The sequence below is a fragment of the Ammospiza caudacuta genome, chromosome 2 (assembly GCF_027887145.1).
Source record: "Ammospiza caudacuta isolate bAmmCau1 chromosome 2, bAmmCau1.pri, whole genome shotgun sequence".
In the NCBI taxonomy this organism is placed as follows: Eukaryota; Metazoa; Chordata; class Aves; order Passeriformes; family Passerellidae; genus Ammospiza; species Ammospiza caudacuta.
In genome coordinates this window covers 31,810,067-31,827,124 of record NC_080594.1, presented here as the reverse complement: position 1 = coordinate 31,827,124, position 17,058 = coordinate 31,810,067, and the positions used below count along the sequence as shown (strand labels likewise).

The 17,058-nt window shown below is 45.4% G+C and overlaps 1 protein-coding gene across 1 annotated transcript in view; it reads right to left on the bottom strand.

Moving 5' to 3' along the window:
* Positions 1–216: 216 nt before the first annotated feature.
* CASR (calcium sensing receptor) overlaps positions 217–17,058 on the bottom strand; it is a 74,029-nt gene continuing 57,187 nt past the window's right edge. Inside the window, exons 5-7 of the mRNA XM_058825716.1 lie at positions 9,763–9,993; positions 6,208–6,331; positions 217–3,352 (exon numbers count right to left, since the gene is read on the bottom strand). Coding sequence (XP_058681699.1) covers positions 1,902–3,352; positions 6,208–6,331; positions 9,763–9,993 — 1,806 coding nt within the window. The 3' untranslated portion in view covers positions 217–1,901. The remainder of the gene's footprint in view (positions 3,353–6,207; positions 6,332–9,762; positions 9,994–17,058) is intronic.

The window sequence follows — 17,058 nt, the reverse complement described above, 5'->3', positions numbered from 1 at the left end:
TTTGAGCCCATTCCAAGGGGGATGTAACAGATCAACAAAAGGGTTAAAACAACTTGTTTGAATGGCCTGCTTCTTGGGATTCTGGACTTCCACTTTGCTCCTGTAAGTCAAAACTCCTCTTCCTTGTCAACAAGTGGAGGTGGCAAAACAAAGTTTTTATACAGTAATGTCACCTGTAAGTTTTATTTGCCTGCCCTGGCAGAAGAACAACCAAGCAAAAACAGTAACAAGAGAATTGTGGTGTTTCCCCCAATGCATTCGAACACAGTCCTTTTGTCTCTGCTCACACTGAGCTGCAGGCCCACCTACCTTTCTAGAAGAGGTCTAGACTACCTTCATGCCTAATGAGGGAGGGCACTGACATCTTCCTGACAGATGCCTGTTCTTCCATGGGGAATCTGGGAAGAGGGAATTAAATTCTGCAATGTAGCCCTAGCCCCTCCCACCAGGCTGTCCAGGGGTGTTTTTTCTCTTATCAGACCACAACAAATCTCTCTGCTAATGACTCTTTTCAACTTTTCCAGCATGAATCCAAAAGAATGAGGCATGCCTTGAAAAACCAGAGGCACTTATGTCTGCTTTAGGAAGAGTGGGACAAGAGTAATCAAGTTCTGCTATGATCTCTGCTGACATCCTTAGTGATTTTCTTTAGGTACAGTCCACCATTCTTGTGCTAGATGCCCTCTCTTCAAAATGGGAAATAACCTAGTAGGTGGCTTTTAGGAGCAAAACTGTATCCAGTTAATCCATTTGTCCCTATATGTGTCCCAGAACCTAGGCCTGAATGTCTTTCTCACCCAGACATCTACCAGCACGCACACTTCAGATATTCACCTGCTTGGGTGATCCTATTACCACAGCTGGGGGGTCCCCCTCCATCCCTAACTCCTCCATTTCTCCTTGTTCCATCTCATCTGCTGTGTCAGGCCCACCAGTACCGCCAGGACTGTCGCAATGCTCCGTGTAGGTGTGAGGCAGGTTAATACGGCAAAGCACAACGCTGACTATGGTGTGAAGGGTTAGCCATGTATGCCTTGTGGGATAGTACAGCAGCAACACTTGGTTAAGCATGTAACTACTAGTGACATAATCAATCAGGGATACATCTCATTGTGCTTTTGCAGCGTTCTTTGCGAGGGATTTACAAGCTCTTCTCCCCCTCCACCAAAGCAGGCAGGCTGGAGGTAAAGCTATTCCAGCTGGAGGAAACCAGTAGGAACCTAAGTAGCTTGGTCTAGTGCAATGGAGTCTACAGAGAGTATTGTCCAGTATTTCCTGTTGGGCAGAAAGGAGAGACTGGGACATTACTAAATATAAATTAGCAGGGCGCTCTGTCACATTAAATACTTTACATGTTCACAGCCTTGGCTGTACACAGCATGCAGGATGTTGGGGGCTTTTTTATTTTCCCCATGACTGTGCTTTCCCGTGTACCTTGCTTTTGTAGAGCTGAGAGTCCTGATGCACATGGTTACAGATCACATATACTGGATAAAGAGGGAATATCATACATATTGGGAAAGAGGAATATTATACATAAATGTAAAAGCAGGGTATAGTGGAATTGCCTAGTGCCTCCCATAGTCAGCTGAGTTGCAGTCTGGCAGGAAAAGCTTACGGAGGCGAGGCAGCGTGCAGACTTCTGCTTAAGCCCCACCAGAGGCGATCTTCACTTGTCCTTCTGAGATGTCCTGGTTTCAATAAAGCAAATGCAAATTCAATCCCAGGCTCTCCAGACACAGTCCTTCCTCTGGAGGCACATGTGCTACCCTGCCGGTGCTAACGTTAAGGCGTGGTGGGGCTGTGTCACACCAGTGTGTCTTTGTTGCCTTTCCCGTTCAGAAGCAAGAGGTGAGCAAGTTCCTCTTGGGGGCTGGTGTACTTTTCGCAATCTTCTTTCGTTAGGAATGTACCGTGTTCTCTGTGACAGAGCCACCTCCAGTGCCTATAAAATTTCGGGAGTTAACCGACGGCAGGGAAGGCTCCGCCTCAGGGCTTGGTCCCTCTTCTTTGTTGTCTCCCACCACCGACTCCTGAGAGCTGGTCTCCGGGCTGGAAGCTGCCTGGAAGCTGGGCTCAGCCCCAAGGGGCTCATTGATCTGCAGGGGAAGCAGGGCCCGGTGCCGCATCAGGCTGTCGTCGCTGTTCTGGGCCTCCAGCGAGTTCCGGCGCTTGGCGTTCCTGTTGGCCATGGCGTTCTTCTGCGGCTCCTCGAAGCTCAGCGACAGCGTCACCGTTCCGCTCCCAAAGCTGACTTTCTGCTTGCACCCGCGCTGCTGCTGGCGCTGCCGCTCGGCGCAGGCCGGCAGAGGAAAAGGGTCCTCGTGGTTGCTCTTGCTGCTGATGGAGGAGGAAGGGGTGGAGCCGGTGGAGCCGCCCAGGCTGTTGGAGCGCTTGCGGGACACGTTGCTCCTTCTCAGGGTGGCCCTGGCTGCCACCTTGAAAGCGTGGGCAGCTGTGCTGCAGCGCACCTCCTCGATTGTGTTGCGGGAGGGCTTGAAGAGGATGATGTAGACTTTGTTGAAGAAGATGCAGGCCAGAAGCCCAAAGCTGGCAGCCAGTATTGCTATCACCTCCACAGCAGACACAAACTTGCCGTACGTGCTGGCATAAGCAGGGATGAAGGAGATCCACACGATGAAGAATATCAGCATGCTGAAGGTGATGAACTTGGCCTCGTTAAAATTCTCAGGCAGCTTTCGAGACTTGAAGGCGAAGAAGAAACAGATGGCTGCCAGTAGGCAGGTGTAGCCAATGAGGAAGCCGAGGGCCATCAGGGAGCCTTCGTGGCAGGTGATGAAGATGATCTCGTCCTCCAGTTCATGGTTTCGGTAACTGGATGGCGGGGCCGTGTAGAGCCAAATCACACAGATGACAATCTGCACAAACGTGCACAAGAAGACCAGGAGGAACTGAAGGTTGAGGCCCCACCACTTTCGGTGGAGACTCGTGGGGATCTTTGCCTCGAAGACAAGAAGGACACGGTTGGTTTTCACCAGGATGCAGGAGATGCAGAGGACAAAGCTGATGCCAAAAGCTGGCTGCCGCAGACGGCAAGTCCAATTCTGGGGCTCACCAATGAAGAACAATGAGCTGGAGAAGCAGCATAGCAAGGAAAAGAGGAGGAGGTAGGATAGCTCCCGGTTGGTGGCCTTGACGATGGGTGTGTTGCGAAATTTGGTGAAGACTCCCAGAACAAAAGAAGTCAGGAAAATTCCAAGCACAGCAAAGAGAGTCAGAGCAATCCCAAAGGGCTCAGTCCAGGCCAGAAACTCTATCTGCTTGGGGATGCAGGACGTGTGGTTCTCGTTGGACCAGTAATCCTCAGGGCACTTGTCACAGGCACTTGCATCTGAAAAAGAAGTGATAAGGAGAGGGAAGGTTTGTCAGAATGAGAGGCTGAAGTGTGGGATGACATATATGGCAGCTACACACCAGCCTTGATCTTAAACACACAGAGTGTTCCGCTCCTGTGAGCAGATCCCCAGAGTCATATATTGATGTCTTGGAGTTTCTTACTCTGAAACAACCAGCCTCCCAGGGGCTATATAGGAAAACACAAAGCATGCTTGGTTCTGGCTTAAAAGAAGTCCTGCCTCTGCCCTCATGTTTTTTGTAATACATTTCTTGGCAAAACTTTGCAAACTTCGACTGCTATCAGCTCTTACACAGGCTCTGGTTTTCCCTCTTCCTTGTTTCTTCACTTTTATCTTCTACGTCTGTCTGTCTTCATACCTCTCAGACTTTTATCATCATTTGAATATCCTGCCTTTTTCTATTATAGAGAAAATTAAAAACGTGCTTGCCTCCTTAAATGCTTTGAGAGCCTATTTCATATTCCATGGAGGCAAGTCTTACTGTCTAAATTGCTCTTCCCTGAGGGCAGGCAATGCCCTTGACTTGCAGCACATTCTCATTTCACGTTGGAATGCCAGGGAAAGATGTGTCTTAGTAGTATCACTCTCCCTACACCTAGCAAATGCCCCACTAATACTTGCAAAGGGAAAATTGGTGCCTCCATCTCCTTCATGAAAGTAGTTGGGCCTGCTGTGATAGCGTGGCCATGCCAATGGCTTGCATGATCAAAAAGCAAGGACCTGTTGCTTCTGCTCTTCTTCATTGACTCAAATGGGTCTTGTGCTCTAGCAGGGAGGGTCACAACTCTTTTGATGGCAGTAGAAAGGAGTGGCGAGCAGAGAGCTGGAGGTCTCAGCTTACCTCTGCTTTTGGGATCCCAGCAGGATAGCAAGGGGCTGCAGAGAGTCCACAAACTCCTTTAACAGCAATCACCCTCTGAGTTTTGCACCTGAGCACAGACACAGACTCTGACCACAGCTTCCAGAGCAGAGATTGATGCTAATGAGAAAGTCAGGAATGCCCAGCTAACGAGACCAAAATTTTCAGGCTCTCTTGTTCTTGAGGTGTGGTTGGACAGACCATCCATGACCTGATATGACACCACTTTCCTAAGGACTTTTTGCCTCACCTAAGGTGTTTATTTGAAAATCTGGCACTAGGTGCAAAAGCTCAGGCAGAAACTGTTCATCACCATGTAATTTCATTTACATCCATTCAGCTAATAATTCTTATTTTTCTTGTGCCTTTTACCTGGAAGTTCATTACAAATTACAAGCTGCAGATAAAGCAAAGTTAATTTTGTGTAGCAGGGAATCCAGTAGCCTCTGCCAGAGACAGCTATTCAGCACTGCACCCTAAAGACACGCTTTCACTGCTGTCTTGTGGTGGCTTAGAGACTGTGCTGCCTCTGAAGGGAGTCAACCAAGTCTCCCTCCTCCTGCAAGGCTGCTCATTCTTTCCTCCTCCTTTGTGTTGTTAACACTTGAGGGCATGCAGCTTCTCATTCCAGTTGGAAACTCAACCTCCCAAGAGCTTGTTTTCAGGAAGACCAAAGACCTGATCCAATTCACTCCACGGTCGCACAAGTGCCAGCACTGCTTCCAGACAAAGTGTGGGAGCAAACAGCTGGGAAGGGACAGATTGTTTCCTCTGCTAGCATCACTGTCTCAGCTGGATGGAACTGGTTGTAAAGCTGCTCTCTATGCCTATAAAACTGGCAAGCATGGGAAATAAAGACTGTTACTGTTAGCTCAAATTGCAGCAGGAAACTGTAGAGTCAGAAGACAGTCGCCACCTCAGCCCCATAAATTCCACCTCCACACCAGAGCTAGCTCCCAAAATTATGTGAAAAACACCAGAAGACCCTTATTACATATGACCAGAATTGCTTCTATTTAATCTGAAAATCCTGCTTCCAAGCATCCTGTAGTACTGTATCATCATGCTAAAAAAATATCATTCCTGTCTGATAGAACACAAATTAGACTCACCCAAAGAACACTTGTTCAGTTTTGCAAGGAGTTTACTGAATTGTTCCTCTCTTGAGAGGTCTGCAGTGTTTGCTGGGACCAGCGCACCGGAGAGGGTGTGGGGAGGTCCCAAGTACCTGACAGTGTAGATAGGACTGATATCCTGAAATCATTTACTTGCCTTCATTACCCTGGGATGCCCAAAACTGAGGGAGCATTAGTGGTGTTGGAAAATCAAAAATTTTCAACCATTTTGAAACCTGAGTTTACATTTTCTGTCTCTTTCAGAGCCTGGGTAGCTTTATCCAAGCTCCCAACGAAGCAAAAAACATGTCCATGGGAGCTCAGTAGGATCAACAGATTCTGATTTTTTGTGCTATCAGTGATCAAGAGAACCTGTAGTTGGTGAGTTCATAAAGGGAAATACTTCTCTCTGCCTGTGAAATCTGGGATGTAATGGATTTTATTTCTTTGTAAAGCATGAAATAAAACCCTGACAGTTTGAGGAAAACATGGGGGCAGACAGATAATTGCAGAATTTAGGATGGGGAATCTCTCTCGCCTCCAGGTTTTTGGAGGAAAAACTACTGCTACAGTGCAATAGAGTTTGTTTGTGGCTGCTTGAGAGGCTTTCTATATGTAAGTTGTTTTTCAAGTTCTCTGCCTTAATTTTCCTGATGCAGAGCAGAAGGCACAAGCAGGTTTAGCAGTAGACAGGACCTGAGGACCACAGGACTCAACTCCTGTAAGCTTTTCAGAAGCGCCTCAGACTTTCTGTGAAGCCTCCTGGCAAGGCAGGCAGCAGGCCAGCCCTGCAGGGAAGTGATTTCAGCACAATTTCAGGTGATGATCAGGCCCAGGGCAGCTGTGTGGGCGTTACCTGTCTCATCACTGTACTCCCCGTCGGGGCAGTCCACGCACTCGAAGCAGCAGGTGGGCTCCCCCTCAATGATGCCCTTCCTCGTGCCTGGCAGGCAGTCCCTGCTGCAGTTGGAGAAAGGCACCTGCAAGAAAAGAGCCCAAGCAGGTTAATGTTGCCAGTGCCTTACTGTGGCAAGATCTTGGCTTCCACCAAGCAAATTATTTCTTGGTTGGCATGCTGGATGAAGAGCCTCAAATGCTCACCTCTTCCGCCCACAGAACAGACACATTTTGCACAATAGTCCTTCCCCAACCCACTGCAGTGAGATTTCTCTGAAGGAACACATCAAGGGATAGTAAGGAAGATCAGCAGACCTTTGTAATCTCTACTGTGTTGTGGGCATTGCAAACTGGAATGTGACCATGATACACATACCTCAAAACAGTCATTAGATGATTAGAAGAAAAGACAATCAATCTCTACTGGCAGGAATTTGAGTCAGCCTTGGAGATTATGGCCCTGACATCTGATCCCCAATCCAATATATTGCATAATGTCTGCTAATAATTTGTGGGGATTATTTTAAAACAACTTTTCTGAAACTCACTTCTTTAAGAACACTGAACACCTAAAGATGCAAATCAGTGGCGCTTTACAGATCCAAAGGTTTCCAGACCTCTGCTGCTGTAGATGATGTCACCTGCTGGCTGTGCATTTCTGCTGTGCCTGAGCCCACCTGAGCACTGTCGTGTCCTGGCAGTAAGTGGTTGCATGGGCTCACTGCATGCCTGAAGTACACTGACACATGTACTTCAGCCTGATGAATGGAAGCCTGGGCCTTTGTCACACAGTCATGACCTGAGGTTGAGCTCACCTCTTTCCAACTAAATTAAAGAAAGGGAGTTGACAAAGAACATGACTTTCTCAGCTCAGGAGAGTTAAACCTACAATTTCCACTGCTAGCAAAGTACCATGATCCTTACATAGTCAATGGCTGTTCTGTTTGGAAGCCTCCATTCACATTTTTGGAAGTTTGGTGCTAGTTTAGCCAAGTGCTGCCAACCTGCTGATCTCCAGGAACCTCCTGCATTGATGCATTTGCACAAGGAGTCCTAGCTATGGTTTGGAACTTACCTATGTGCAGGTATCAACCTTAGCCACAGGGGAAGCAAAGCCCTCACTAATGACAACTGCTATGCAGACATGACCGCTCTGTGGCTCTGGTGAGGGCAGTCTCTGTGTCCTATCACTGAGAAGTGCAGCTGCAGCAGAGTTTGGGAATGCTGTTCCTAAGCTGTTCATTTATGGGACAGACATATACACAGGGTAACTCCCTGCAGCTCCCAGCTTGAAGGGCTCTGCTGTTAGCGCCTACTGCTATAAACACAGTGCTCCTATTCCTTGGGACAGTCTTGGAGCAGGCAGTGCATCCATCAAGAGGACTTCATCAGTCTAGGCTGTTTTTCCCTAGGCTGCCACCAGTGATTTTGAACAGAGTTGAATCAAAGGCTGGCTGAAGTTACACGCTGCTTCCCCATTATCTACAAAGTTCATTGAGCTTCCAAGGAGAAAAATTAAATTGGTTTGGCATGATTTTATCTTGACAAATACATGTTGGCTTGTTCTTATCAGTTTATTGTCTTTTAAGGGTTTATAAACAGTTTAATTTTTTTTTATCAAGTCTTTTAGGTTACTGAAGCTCAAGTCAATGGTGTATAATTCCCTTGGTTCTCCTATAACTGCTTTAAAACCAGGTATTACGATTGCTCTCTGATCCTTTGAGACATCATGCATCCTCCACATTTCTGGAAGATGAATTGCCAGTACTTTTGTGATTGCTTTGGCTGAATTCTTAAGTATTCTGTGGGGAATTTCATCAGGTCCTGCCAAAATGAATCTATCTATCTTACCTACTCTAACTCATTCTTTTGCAAGTCTGCCCAATGCTGAAGTTCCTGAATGTTAAAATTACCCACATTCAAACTTTTGTTGGGGATGATAAGAGGCACAGTGAGTGAAGTACTGGCTACTCTTTTTGAATAGAGCCTTTTATTTGCAAGAAATTGGAAGTATATAAACTGAAAAAAAGAGGCTGCAGCAGACAAAGAGATTGCAAACCCCTTCACTGCACAAAATTTACACACCCTGGCACTACACTCCGCAACATCCTGTCACATTTTTAACAGTTTAGGACAGAGAATGAAGTTAAATATTGCACTGCAAGAGAAATTTAGACCAAGAGAACACAATCACTCAGTTTAAGTAAAAACCAATAAATCCTAACTGTTGGGAAAAGTACAAGATGCATTTGCAACAATCTGAAGGAGGGATTATAATATCAGAGTTTTCTAAGTTCCACTTGTAGCTTGTGCTTACAGACTCCAGGTGGATGTAGAAAAGCTCTGAGGTCAGTATTTCTGTGGTAGTATGCTCTGTTCAATTCATGCCTCCTTCAGAGTGCTCTGGACTTGAACCAGAAGTGTAGTTGGAGTAAAGAAAGGCTGAACTCATGCTGTAACTGTTCTGGACAAGTAGCTAAGGCAGGAGCATTACCTGATCTGCCAGCCAGTGTGAATAATCCTCTGGAAGTGAATTCCCTCTTTCATTAATCAGGTGCTGGCTTAACACATTGAAACATCCCAGCAGGGCCTGGCAGTGACATTGCTGAGCTAATACTCTACTCCCTGTGTCAATTGCCAGAGCACAAACCATGTACCCACTCAGTATTCCCTCTGGGAGTCAGAGTTTCTGCCTAGCTGGCTGCTGCCGGCTATGACAGCAGTTCATTTGGCTCTGGTGTGGAGATGTCTGCACCATGTTTCCATCATGTGAAAACAGCCTGGCTGCTAGTGACAACAATTATGCTGAAAAAATATTAAATATATGCAAGACAGTGGAGAAGGACTTACACCTGACTGAAGTCAATTGATACCTCTTGAGATCACTACTTCTGAGGCTGCAGAAGCATCCTCAAGGAAAATACAAGGAGAAAAAAACGGTAGCAGGTGCTGGCATCTTCCACTATTTGAGCACCATGTCCAAGTTAACCCAGGCAGATTGACAGGGCTTTTTCTGTTGGTTTGCAAGACAAGGGTGTAAGGAAGGCTCTGGGACTTGGTGGGTGAAGCCAGCAGAAAGAGTTGTAAATATAACTAAGAGTAAGAAGAGGCACTTCTTGATGCAGAAACAATTGGAGTGAAAGAGATGGCTCTTTTCAGCAATGAAACTAGTTCAGGAAATATTGATTTAGTCAACAACCAGACGTGGGTAATGAATTTTTCATCCCTTTGAAACACTGCTATAAAATTCTACTGTATCTGCTTGGGCCAGGAAAAAAGGATATCATTTAAAACATTAATACCCAGGGTAGGTAAACAAATATACAGAAGGAGAGGAGACATTGTGTGTTATTTCAGTGTATAAGAAGGGTAAGAAAGGCTATGGCAGAGACTGTGTATACAGTAAGGTGAATGGATCTATATCATGGAGCCATAATAGGAGGAGTGTGCAGGGCTAGTTCAAATTTCAGCTTGTGGATCTGGAAAACATTGCTGTGAGAATTTAAGCACTTACCTCCTTAGAGAATCCACCCCACAGGATCTTGTTTTCATTGATAAAAAGCCTCTCCCCTTTCTTGGCATAAACGTTGTAGTGCCCAACCTCTTCAAAGACGACTGAGCCATCCTCCGGAGAGAGATGCCAATTGATTATTGAGTAATTTCCTACCAGGTCCCCAAACTCATCAAAATCCACTTGCTCCCCCATGTTATTGGTGAAATTTAAGTGTCGCAGATGCTTGAGAACCTAGAGAGAGACAGAGAGACACTGTGAATGCCTGTGTGTTACAACCCTACCACAGCACACATCTGCCATGGGGGCAGACCTGAGAAGAATCACTTTACTACAAACCTTAATCTCTTCAAATCTTTTAATTGCAGCAGTAGGAGGTTTTCTATCCCATGAACACAAAGAGCCTGTACAAACCTTGTAGACAACACAAGGTATCGTGGCCCTCTGGGTGGTTGGCCACCCATCTGTAACACTTACTGATGCTCCTCCATCCTCCATTTAGCATTCCTCTTTGCTCCTCTGGGTCACCTCTGCAAGCCCAGAGCTCTTTGTTAGGGCCAGGGAAGTGGCAGCAGCCTCTCGTGTTTCAGTCACCCATGCATTGCTCTCACCCTGCTCTTGCAACCACTGCATGAATGCTCTCAGTTGGTATCTCTAGTCTCTGAATGATTGATCACTCAGAAACAGGAGTTCTTGAGAAACAACTCGGACTTGACTCTGGATTGAAAAACTCAAGCCCAATGCACTTCAGTAAGAAAACACCAACAAATCAAGCTCATTTACCATATGACAGACCTGGACAATTCCTACCACTTTTTTTGGCTGGCTTCTGTCTCATAGTCACATAATTGAAAGTAATCACATTCTGCCTGTTCCCAGGAGTTCTTCACTGTAATTTTCACCTCATGCCTTTAAGTGTTATATAGAATCATAAAATCATTAAGGCTGAAAATACCTCTAAGATCATCAAGTCCAGCTATTAATCCAGCACTGCTCAATTCCCCACCAAACCATGTCCCCAAGTACCATCTCCACACATTTTTTGAACCTTTCCAGGAATGGTGATTTCCCCACTTGCCTTGACAGCCTATTCCAGTGCCTGACCACCCTTTCAGTGAAGAAATTTTTCTTAATATTCAATCTAAGCCTTCACAGGCACAACTTAAGGCCATTTCCTCTCATCACGTCACTTGTTAGTTTTTGAGACAAAAGGTACCAAGTTCCTCCTTGCCACAACCAACTTTTAGGGAGTTCTGAAGAGTCCTAAGGTTCCCCTAAGCTTCCTTTTCTCCAGCTAAACAGGCCCTTCCTTCCCTCAGCTGTTCCTCATCAGATTTGTTTTCCAGACCCTTCACCTGCTCTGTTGCCCTTCTCTGGATGTGCTCCAGCACCTCAGTGTCTGTCTTGTAGAGCAGGGCCCAAAACCGGACACAACACTGGAGGTGTGGCCTCAGCTGTGCTGTATATGGGGGACAATCCCTGCCCTGCTCCAGCTGGCCACACCATTGCTGATAGTGCCAGGTGCCATGTGCCTTCTTGAACACCTGGGCACAGCTGGCTCATGTGCAGCTGGCTCTCAACCAGTGTGCTGCATGTCCCTAATCCCAGGGACAACTGTAGTTGTAAAATTCATGATCTAGATAGCCTGACAAGTAGACCTAAGAAACTGCAGTATGAAAGAAAGTCTGTTCTGGCAACTGATACAATTCAGCCATATTGTATTTCTGTTCAAAAAATAATTGCTGGTTGAGGCACTGCTCAGATTTCTCCCCAAGCTCATCTATGGAAAGATAAGGTGACTCAGAGGGTTCCTGGCTGTCAACTGCCCCTAGACCCCAGCAGCATAGTTGCTGCTGTGCTTCTATTGCCTGTGACAGCTTGTAAGCCCAGTCTCTCTCCCTCTCTCTCCCTCTCCCCCTCTCTGTCCCCCACCTGTGAGTGCCCAAACATACAACTCTGGATGGCAAAATGTAAGAGAAGCCAAAACTAAATCAATTTGTCTGGGCAGGCAGAGTCCTCTTCACCCCCTAGACAGAACAGACAATATTGTTTTGATGAATCCTTCTCACCTGGAAACACAGGGACAGGGGAACAGAATCACTTCATTAATTCCTGTCAGTTGTGCTAAATTGTCTCATTTTTCGCTGTTTCCTTTTAGGATCCTCCTAGCTCAAGCTAACATCTCCAGAGCCACAGAGACCCTCCTCCCACTGCCTGTTTCAATGCCAGCCTGAGAAACTTTGGAAAAAATCATTGTAGTACTACAAAGGATGTGGCTAACAATACCTTTTCGGCTTGTACGATGTTGATGGAAGGATATCAAAATATTGCCACAGTACTCAGTCTTTGAGAAATGGGTGAGACACAGCAGGCAGGATTTTCTTCTGTCTTTCTCATCCCTGTTGCCCCTCCTCTGGAGACCAGCTCACCCATAAGGTGTGCAGCTAGAATGATCTCACCAAAAAACCAGGACCTGTCCCTGGAAGATCTCACCCTCTGATGGACACAGCAAAAGAAGGTGCTCAGTGCTGGCACTGCTGTGGGCATTGCCTGCGGGGTAAGGAAATAGGAGCCTGCTCCCCTCTCATTCCCCTCATTCCTGAGGGGTACCCAGGAGGGTGCTACTTGCCCAGCTCCACTGGGGGACAGTGAGAATGGAGCAGAAACAGCTTGAGGACAGACAGGGTCTGCAGATCCCCAGTGATCTGTTGTACTGCCTCACCTCACTCTGGCCTCATCTGCACAGGGGCTTCAATCTTGGTCTGGTTGGTACCAGAAACTGTGTCTGTCAGCAATGCAGGTTCTCAGCAGGCAGCTCACATTCCTCTGCAGGCTCTGGCACCTACCACAAAGCTGCAGCTTTGATGTCCAGATCAGGTTTTCCTTTATGCTGAGCCTAATGCCATGTTTCTCCTCACTCCAACCCAGTATGACACTCATGCAGCACTACTGCATCCTTCTGAAGGACACCAGGATATCTTGAGTATCACTGCTGGCTTGGTTTACTGTTACCTGCACAGACAGGAGACCTTGCCCTTGCTTTGACTGCAGTTGCTACACACACTAGGAGACAATCTTGCAAGAGCCATATCGAGGATTCTTCGGTTCAAGTCCTGCCTCTCCTGGTCAGTGGCAGCAGCAGGAGGCTCACTGGCCTTAGGGTCAGCAAGATGAATGGTGGAGAAACTTCTGGATTCCCTGAATGCAATTTTTTGTGTGTTTAATTTCATAACATTCATATAAATTAGTCTGCTCCTTGGCCTTCCCTCCTGTCATTAGCTTTCTTAAAAATAATACATGCCCCTGGCTTTTAGTGGGATTTTGTAGGATTAGTTTGATAGGACCTTTCCCTTGGTCACACACACTACATCTGAGGATTAAGGTTATAAATGAGTTCATGTATGACTTGATATGCCTGTCTGACTGTTGATTCATATAGAAGTGCTGATCTGCAAATTATGTTGTCTTTCCCCAGGCAGATTGTACCAGCTTCAGCTCTGTAACTGTAGCTAGTGGGTACAAAATGTGTAGTAGTTCCTGCACAAAAGGCACATGACCTGATTAAAATTCCAAATGGAAAGGCAACAGGAACAACAGAAATAACAAAGCCTGGGGTTTTTTCTTTTCAGAAAACAAAAGCTTTTCTTCAAATCTAAATTTCTGAGAGGCATCTTGTAAAATGAACCAGCAGAACATGTTCCTTTTTTAGAGGGCAAGAAAGTCCCAGGATCCTATCTCTGTATCTCACAAGTTCAACTCTTCACAGGGTGAAAATACAGTTTAAACAGACAAGGAATATATAAACACTAACCTTTCAAAGAGGAAGTTGTAGACTCTGAATAACCCCAGAACTATTATATATTCACCGGTCTATCAAAGATTAGCTAAAGGCTTACAGTTAAAAATGTGTCACTGTGTTTTGTAACTAAAGATAGAAACACACATAACCAGGACTAAATACCTGTATTTAATACTAAATACAAAGACCTAGAAGACCGTGCTTCAGCCAGGCCAACAGCATGTGTCAGGGGTAGGTGTATCATATCCTGGAACCAAGAGTTTATGAGAGAAGTGTTGACCTTGTGGCTGGGATACACTGTCAGCAGCTGGTGGAAGCCTGTGGGGAGAGCATTGTGCAAACTGCTGTCTTCAGATATTTCTTTCTGTAATTTTCCCTTCTTTTCTTTTTTCTCTGTCACAGACTTCATGCTGAATTGCAGTGCCTTTTAATTAAAACACCTATTATTGGAAAGGACTTGCAAGCTACCCTCTAGTTCACCCTCCTATTATTCATGGTAAGGTCATTCCCAGCCATGCAGCATCCTATACTTTATCCAAGCTAAATATTCTGGGTCATGTGGTTTCCACCTTAATGGGAGGGTCATAGAGCTGTAACATAAACACAGTTGTCATTAGACCAGGCTGGCAGCTCACCTGCCCAGGACCTGCTTCAGACTGTGGCCAGGAGCAAATACCCACAACAGGAGCACAGGGGCTGTGGCACTCCCCCTGAACACTCTCACCCATTTTGCAGCTCAGTGACTTCCCAGGCCAGAGCTTTTGTACCTGATAACCTCTGGGTGGATTTTTCTTCCATGATGTTGCACATTTGTGTTTTGCACCTGTGTGAACTTTTCACATCCACAGCCTCCTACAGCACAGAGACCTAGATTTTGTGAGACAAGCACTTCTTCATCCCTTTTGGAAGAGCAGCTACAAAACTCTTTTGATTTTTATGCTTAAATTTGTAAAGAACTGTCATTGCCTGCTCATCTTTTCCATGCCTCTCAGGACTTTACAATCTTCAGACACCTCTTTCTCAGGCTGCTGAGCCCTATCTGGTGTTGCTACAGCTTGTACAGCAGCTGTTTCACTGACCCTTCTCCAAGCATTCCCAGTCTTCTTCATCAGATCTGAGTCCTGCACATGATACTGAAGAGAGATGCACCAAAGGGTTGAGAAAGTGGCCCCAGGGCACCCTGTTTACCTCTGTGTCCCTTTTCCAGGGTGACTTCCAGTTCTTAAAAGTACATTTGCTTTTTTTGACTCCTATTCAGATAAACCTGAGGAGTCCACCACAGACTTGATCAACTTCATTTGTGATGTCAGGTTTTATAATTGATTTTTATTCTCTGCTGACTGTCTTTCAACCAACACACACATAAGTTCTGAATTTGCTGACAGACTACCAGAAGATGCCTTCAAGAAGCCTGAGCATACTCTATGAATAGAAGTTCCCTTACCCATACATATCCCAAAGCCTTCAAAGCACTTCAGGATTTTTGTGAGGTAGGGCTTCTCTTTAGAGAAATCATGGTCACTCTTCCTCAGTATATTCTATTTTTCCTTCCTAAATTTTTGAACCCCAATTTCTAATAATAGGCTCAACCAGGCTCTGCTAGTTCCTTAGCTGTCCTCCAGAACCCTTTCAGAAACTTGATGTCTCTTCTGTCAGCTTTCTAGATGTCAAGGCCTAGGATTTTTTCAAGCGAGGAGATGGGCACTGCAGCCAGCTCTTCTGCTGCTTCATCTGTGAGCTCTGGTATATCCCTTGGGTGAATATTGTTCATTTGCCCTGAAGTATCAAGGTTAATTTTGCTCTTGTATTCCATAGTTTCTTCTATAGTCAGTTCAATTAGACAGATCCTCTAAAAGTCCCTCATAAATAACTAAACCTTCTTAAGTTTGTCCATGAGAAGCACACTTTTCTTCTGTCATGGCCTTACCTTGTCTTTTGCAGTGATAATCTATGGCTCAACAAACAATCCTACTTCTGAAATGTTTAAAGTATGATTTATGAGCTTTTAGCCCATTCTAGGATATTGCTTATTCATTTTTCTGGCCTGCCTTATTTTATTTGTACATTTAATCTGCCAGAGTTTATGGATCTTCCTATTTTACTCACTGAACATAACTCAGTTATTTGAAGGATGCTGTCTCACTTTTAACAAACACCATCTAATACCTTTATTTTGCTTTGCCAGCTTTCTTTCTCCTCCTTTTCTTGATCTGGAGAATACATTCACTTTCTGTCACTAGTACTGAGGCTGGTGCCAGGCAAAAACATCCATTCTAAATTTTGGATGGTGTCAAATAGCAGAGAATTTTGAGTGTGCATGCATGTCCAAAGCTGAACTTTGAGCTGTGTTCTGAAGCACAAGCCACAGACTAGTTGAACATTTTGATAGCAGCTGGACTAAACAATAGTGGCATGTCCTAAACACTCCAGTTAGTAACGAGATAGGAGACAGATCCACCAGTTAGGAGGCTGATTGCAACAAAAACCTAGGGCTCAGGGTTAGAAATAAGAAAGTGAAGATATTTGGATGAAACGCACTGGGTGTAGGGCAAGATCCTGCAGATGAAGGATATATGTGGAGACAAATGTTGGGGTATGCTCAGTAACCTTGGCTTGAGAAAGGTAACTGAGAGGAGCTGCACAGCATAAAGTGAGAATTTCCACCTTGACAGATCTCCACCATGTCCCTCCCAGGAGGGTAAGTTAAGACCAGGTGATGTAACACTGTGGGGAAAGCAAGAGTGTGTGAGATATCAAGCAGTTAAAAGTTGTAGTCTTGTTCATTCTTAAATAAATGTAAATAAACATCAATATGCAGGTGTGCTATGAGCTGTCCTTTACTCTGTCTCAACTGTGACAGGTCCTTAACTAGTCTCCATGTACTGTCAAAGGTTTAATATCCTTGGCTTCTTTCTGCAGTTTCTTTCTGATTGTTTCCTCCCTAGGTCAAATGGTCCTGCAATGGAAGAGAACCAGGGCACATTATAGGTGTCTGTCACCACATAAAAGACAATTACCCCACCTAACACACAGTTGCAAGCAGTCCTGTCTTGATAATTAACATACATTTTCCCATGCTTAAGTTTTAATTTCTGTCTACCTATCTCTCTTCAAGCCTGTAAAACAGTTCTGGGCTGATAGGTACCAAATGTTTTTCTGTTTGGTTTGGTAGAGTGCACGTGCTGAGAGCAGCCAACAATAGCACATCATGGCTCAGTGTGAATGAAGATGAAAAGTTGGCAACTGTCCTCAAGATGGCAAGCCCTGACTTTCACTTTGCATTGCAGAAGGCCCAATCTCCTCTCTTGTTTCGGATCTCTCATCAAGCACATGGAGAAGATGCTTTCATAATGGTGTAACAGGTGTAAGGCCTTGACAGATCAGCTGTTGCATTAGGCCATGGGTTATGGTGCACAGGACCTGGGTTTTGCCAGTGGTCAAGTATCATGAAGAAATATGCCCAGGCCAGTTCTGAAAGAGCCACTCATAAAATACTTTAA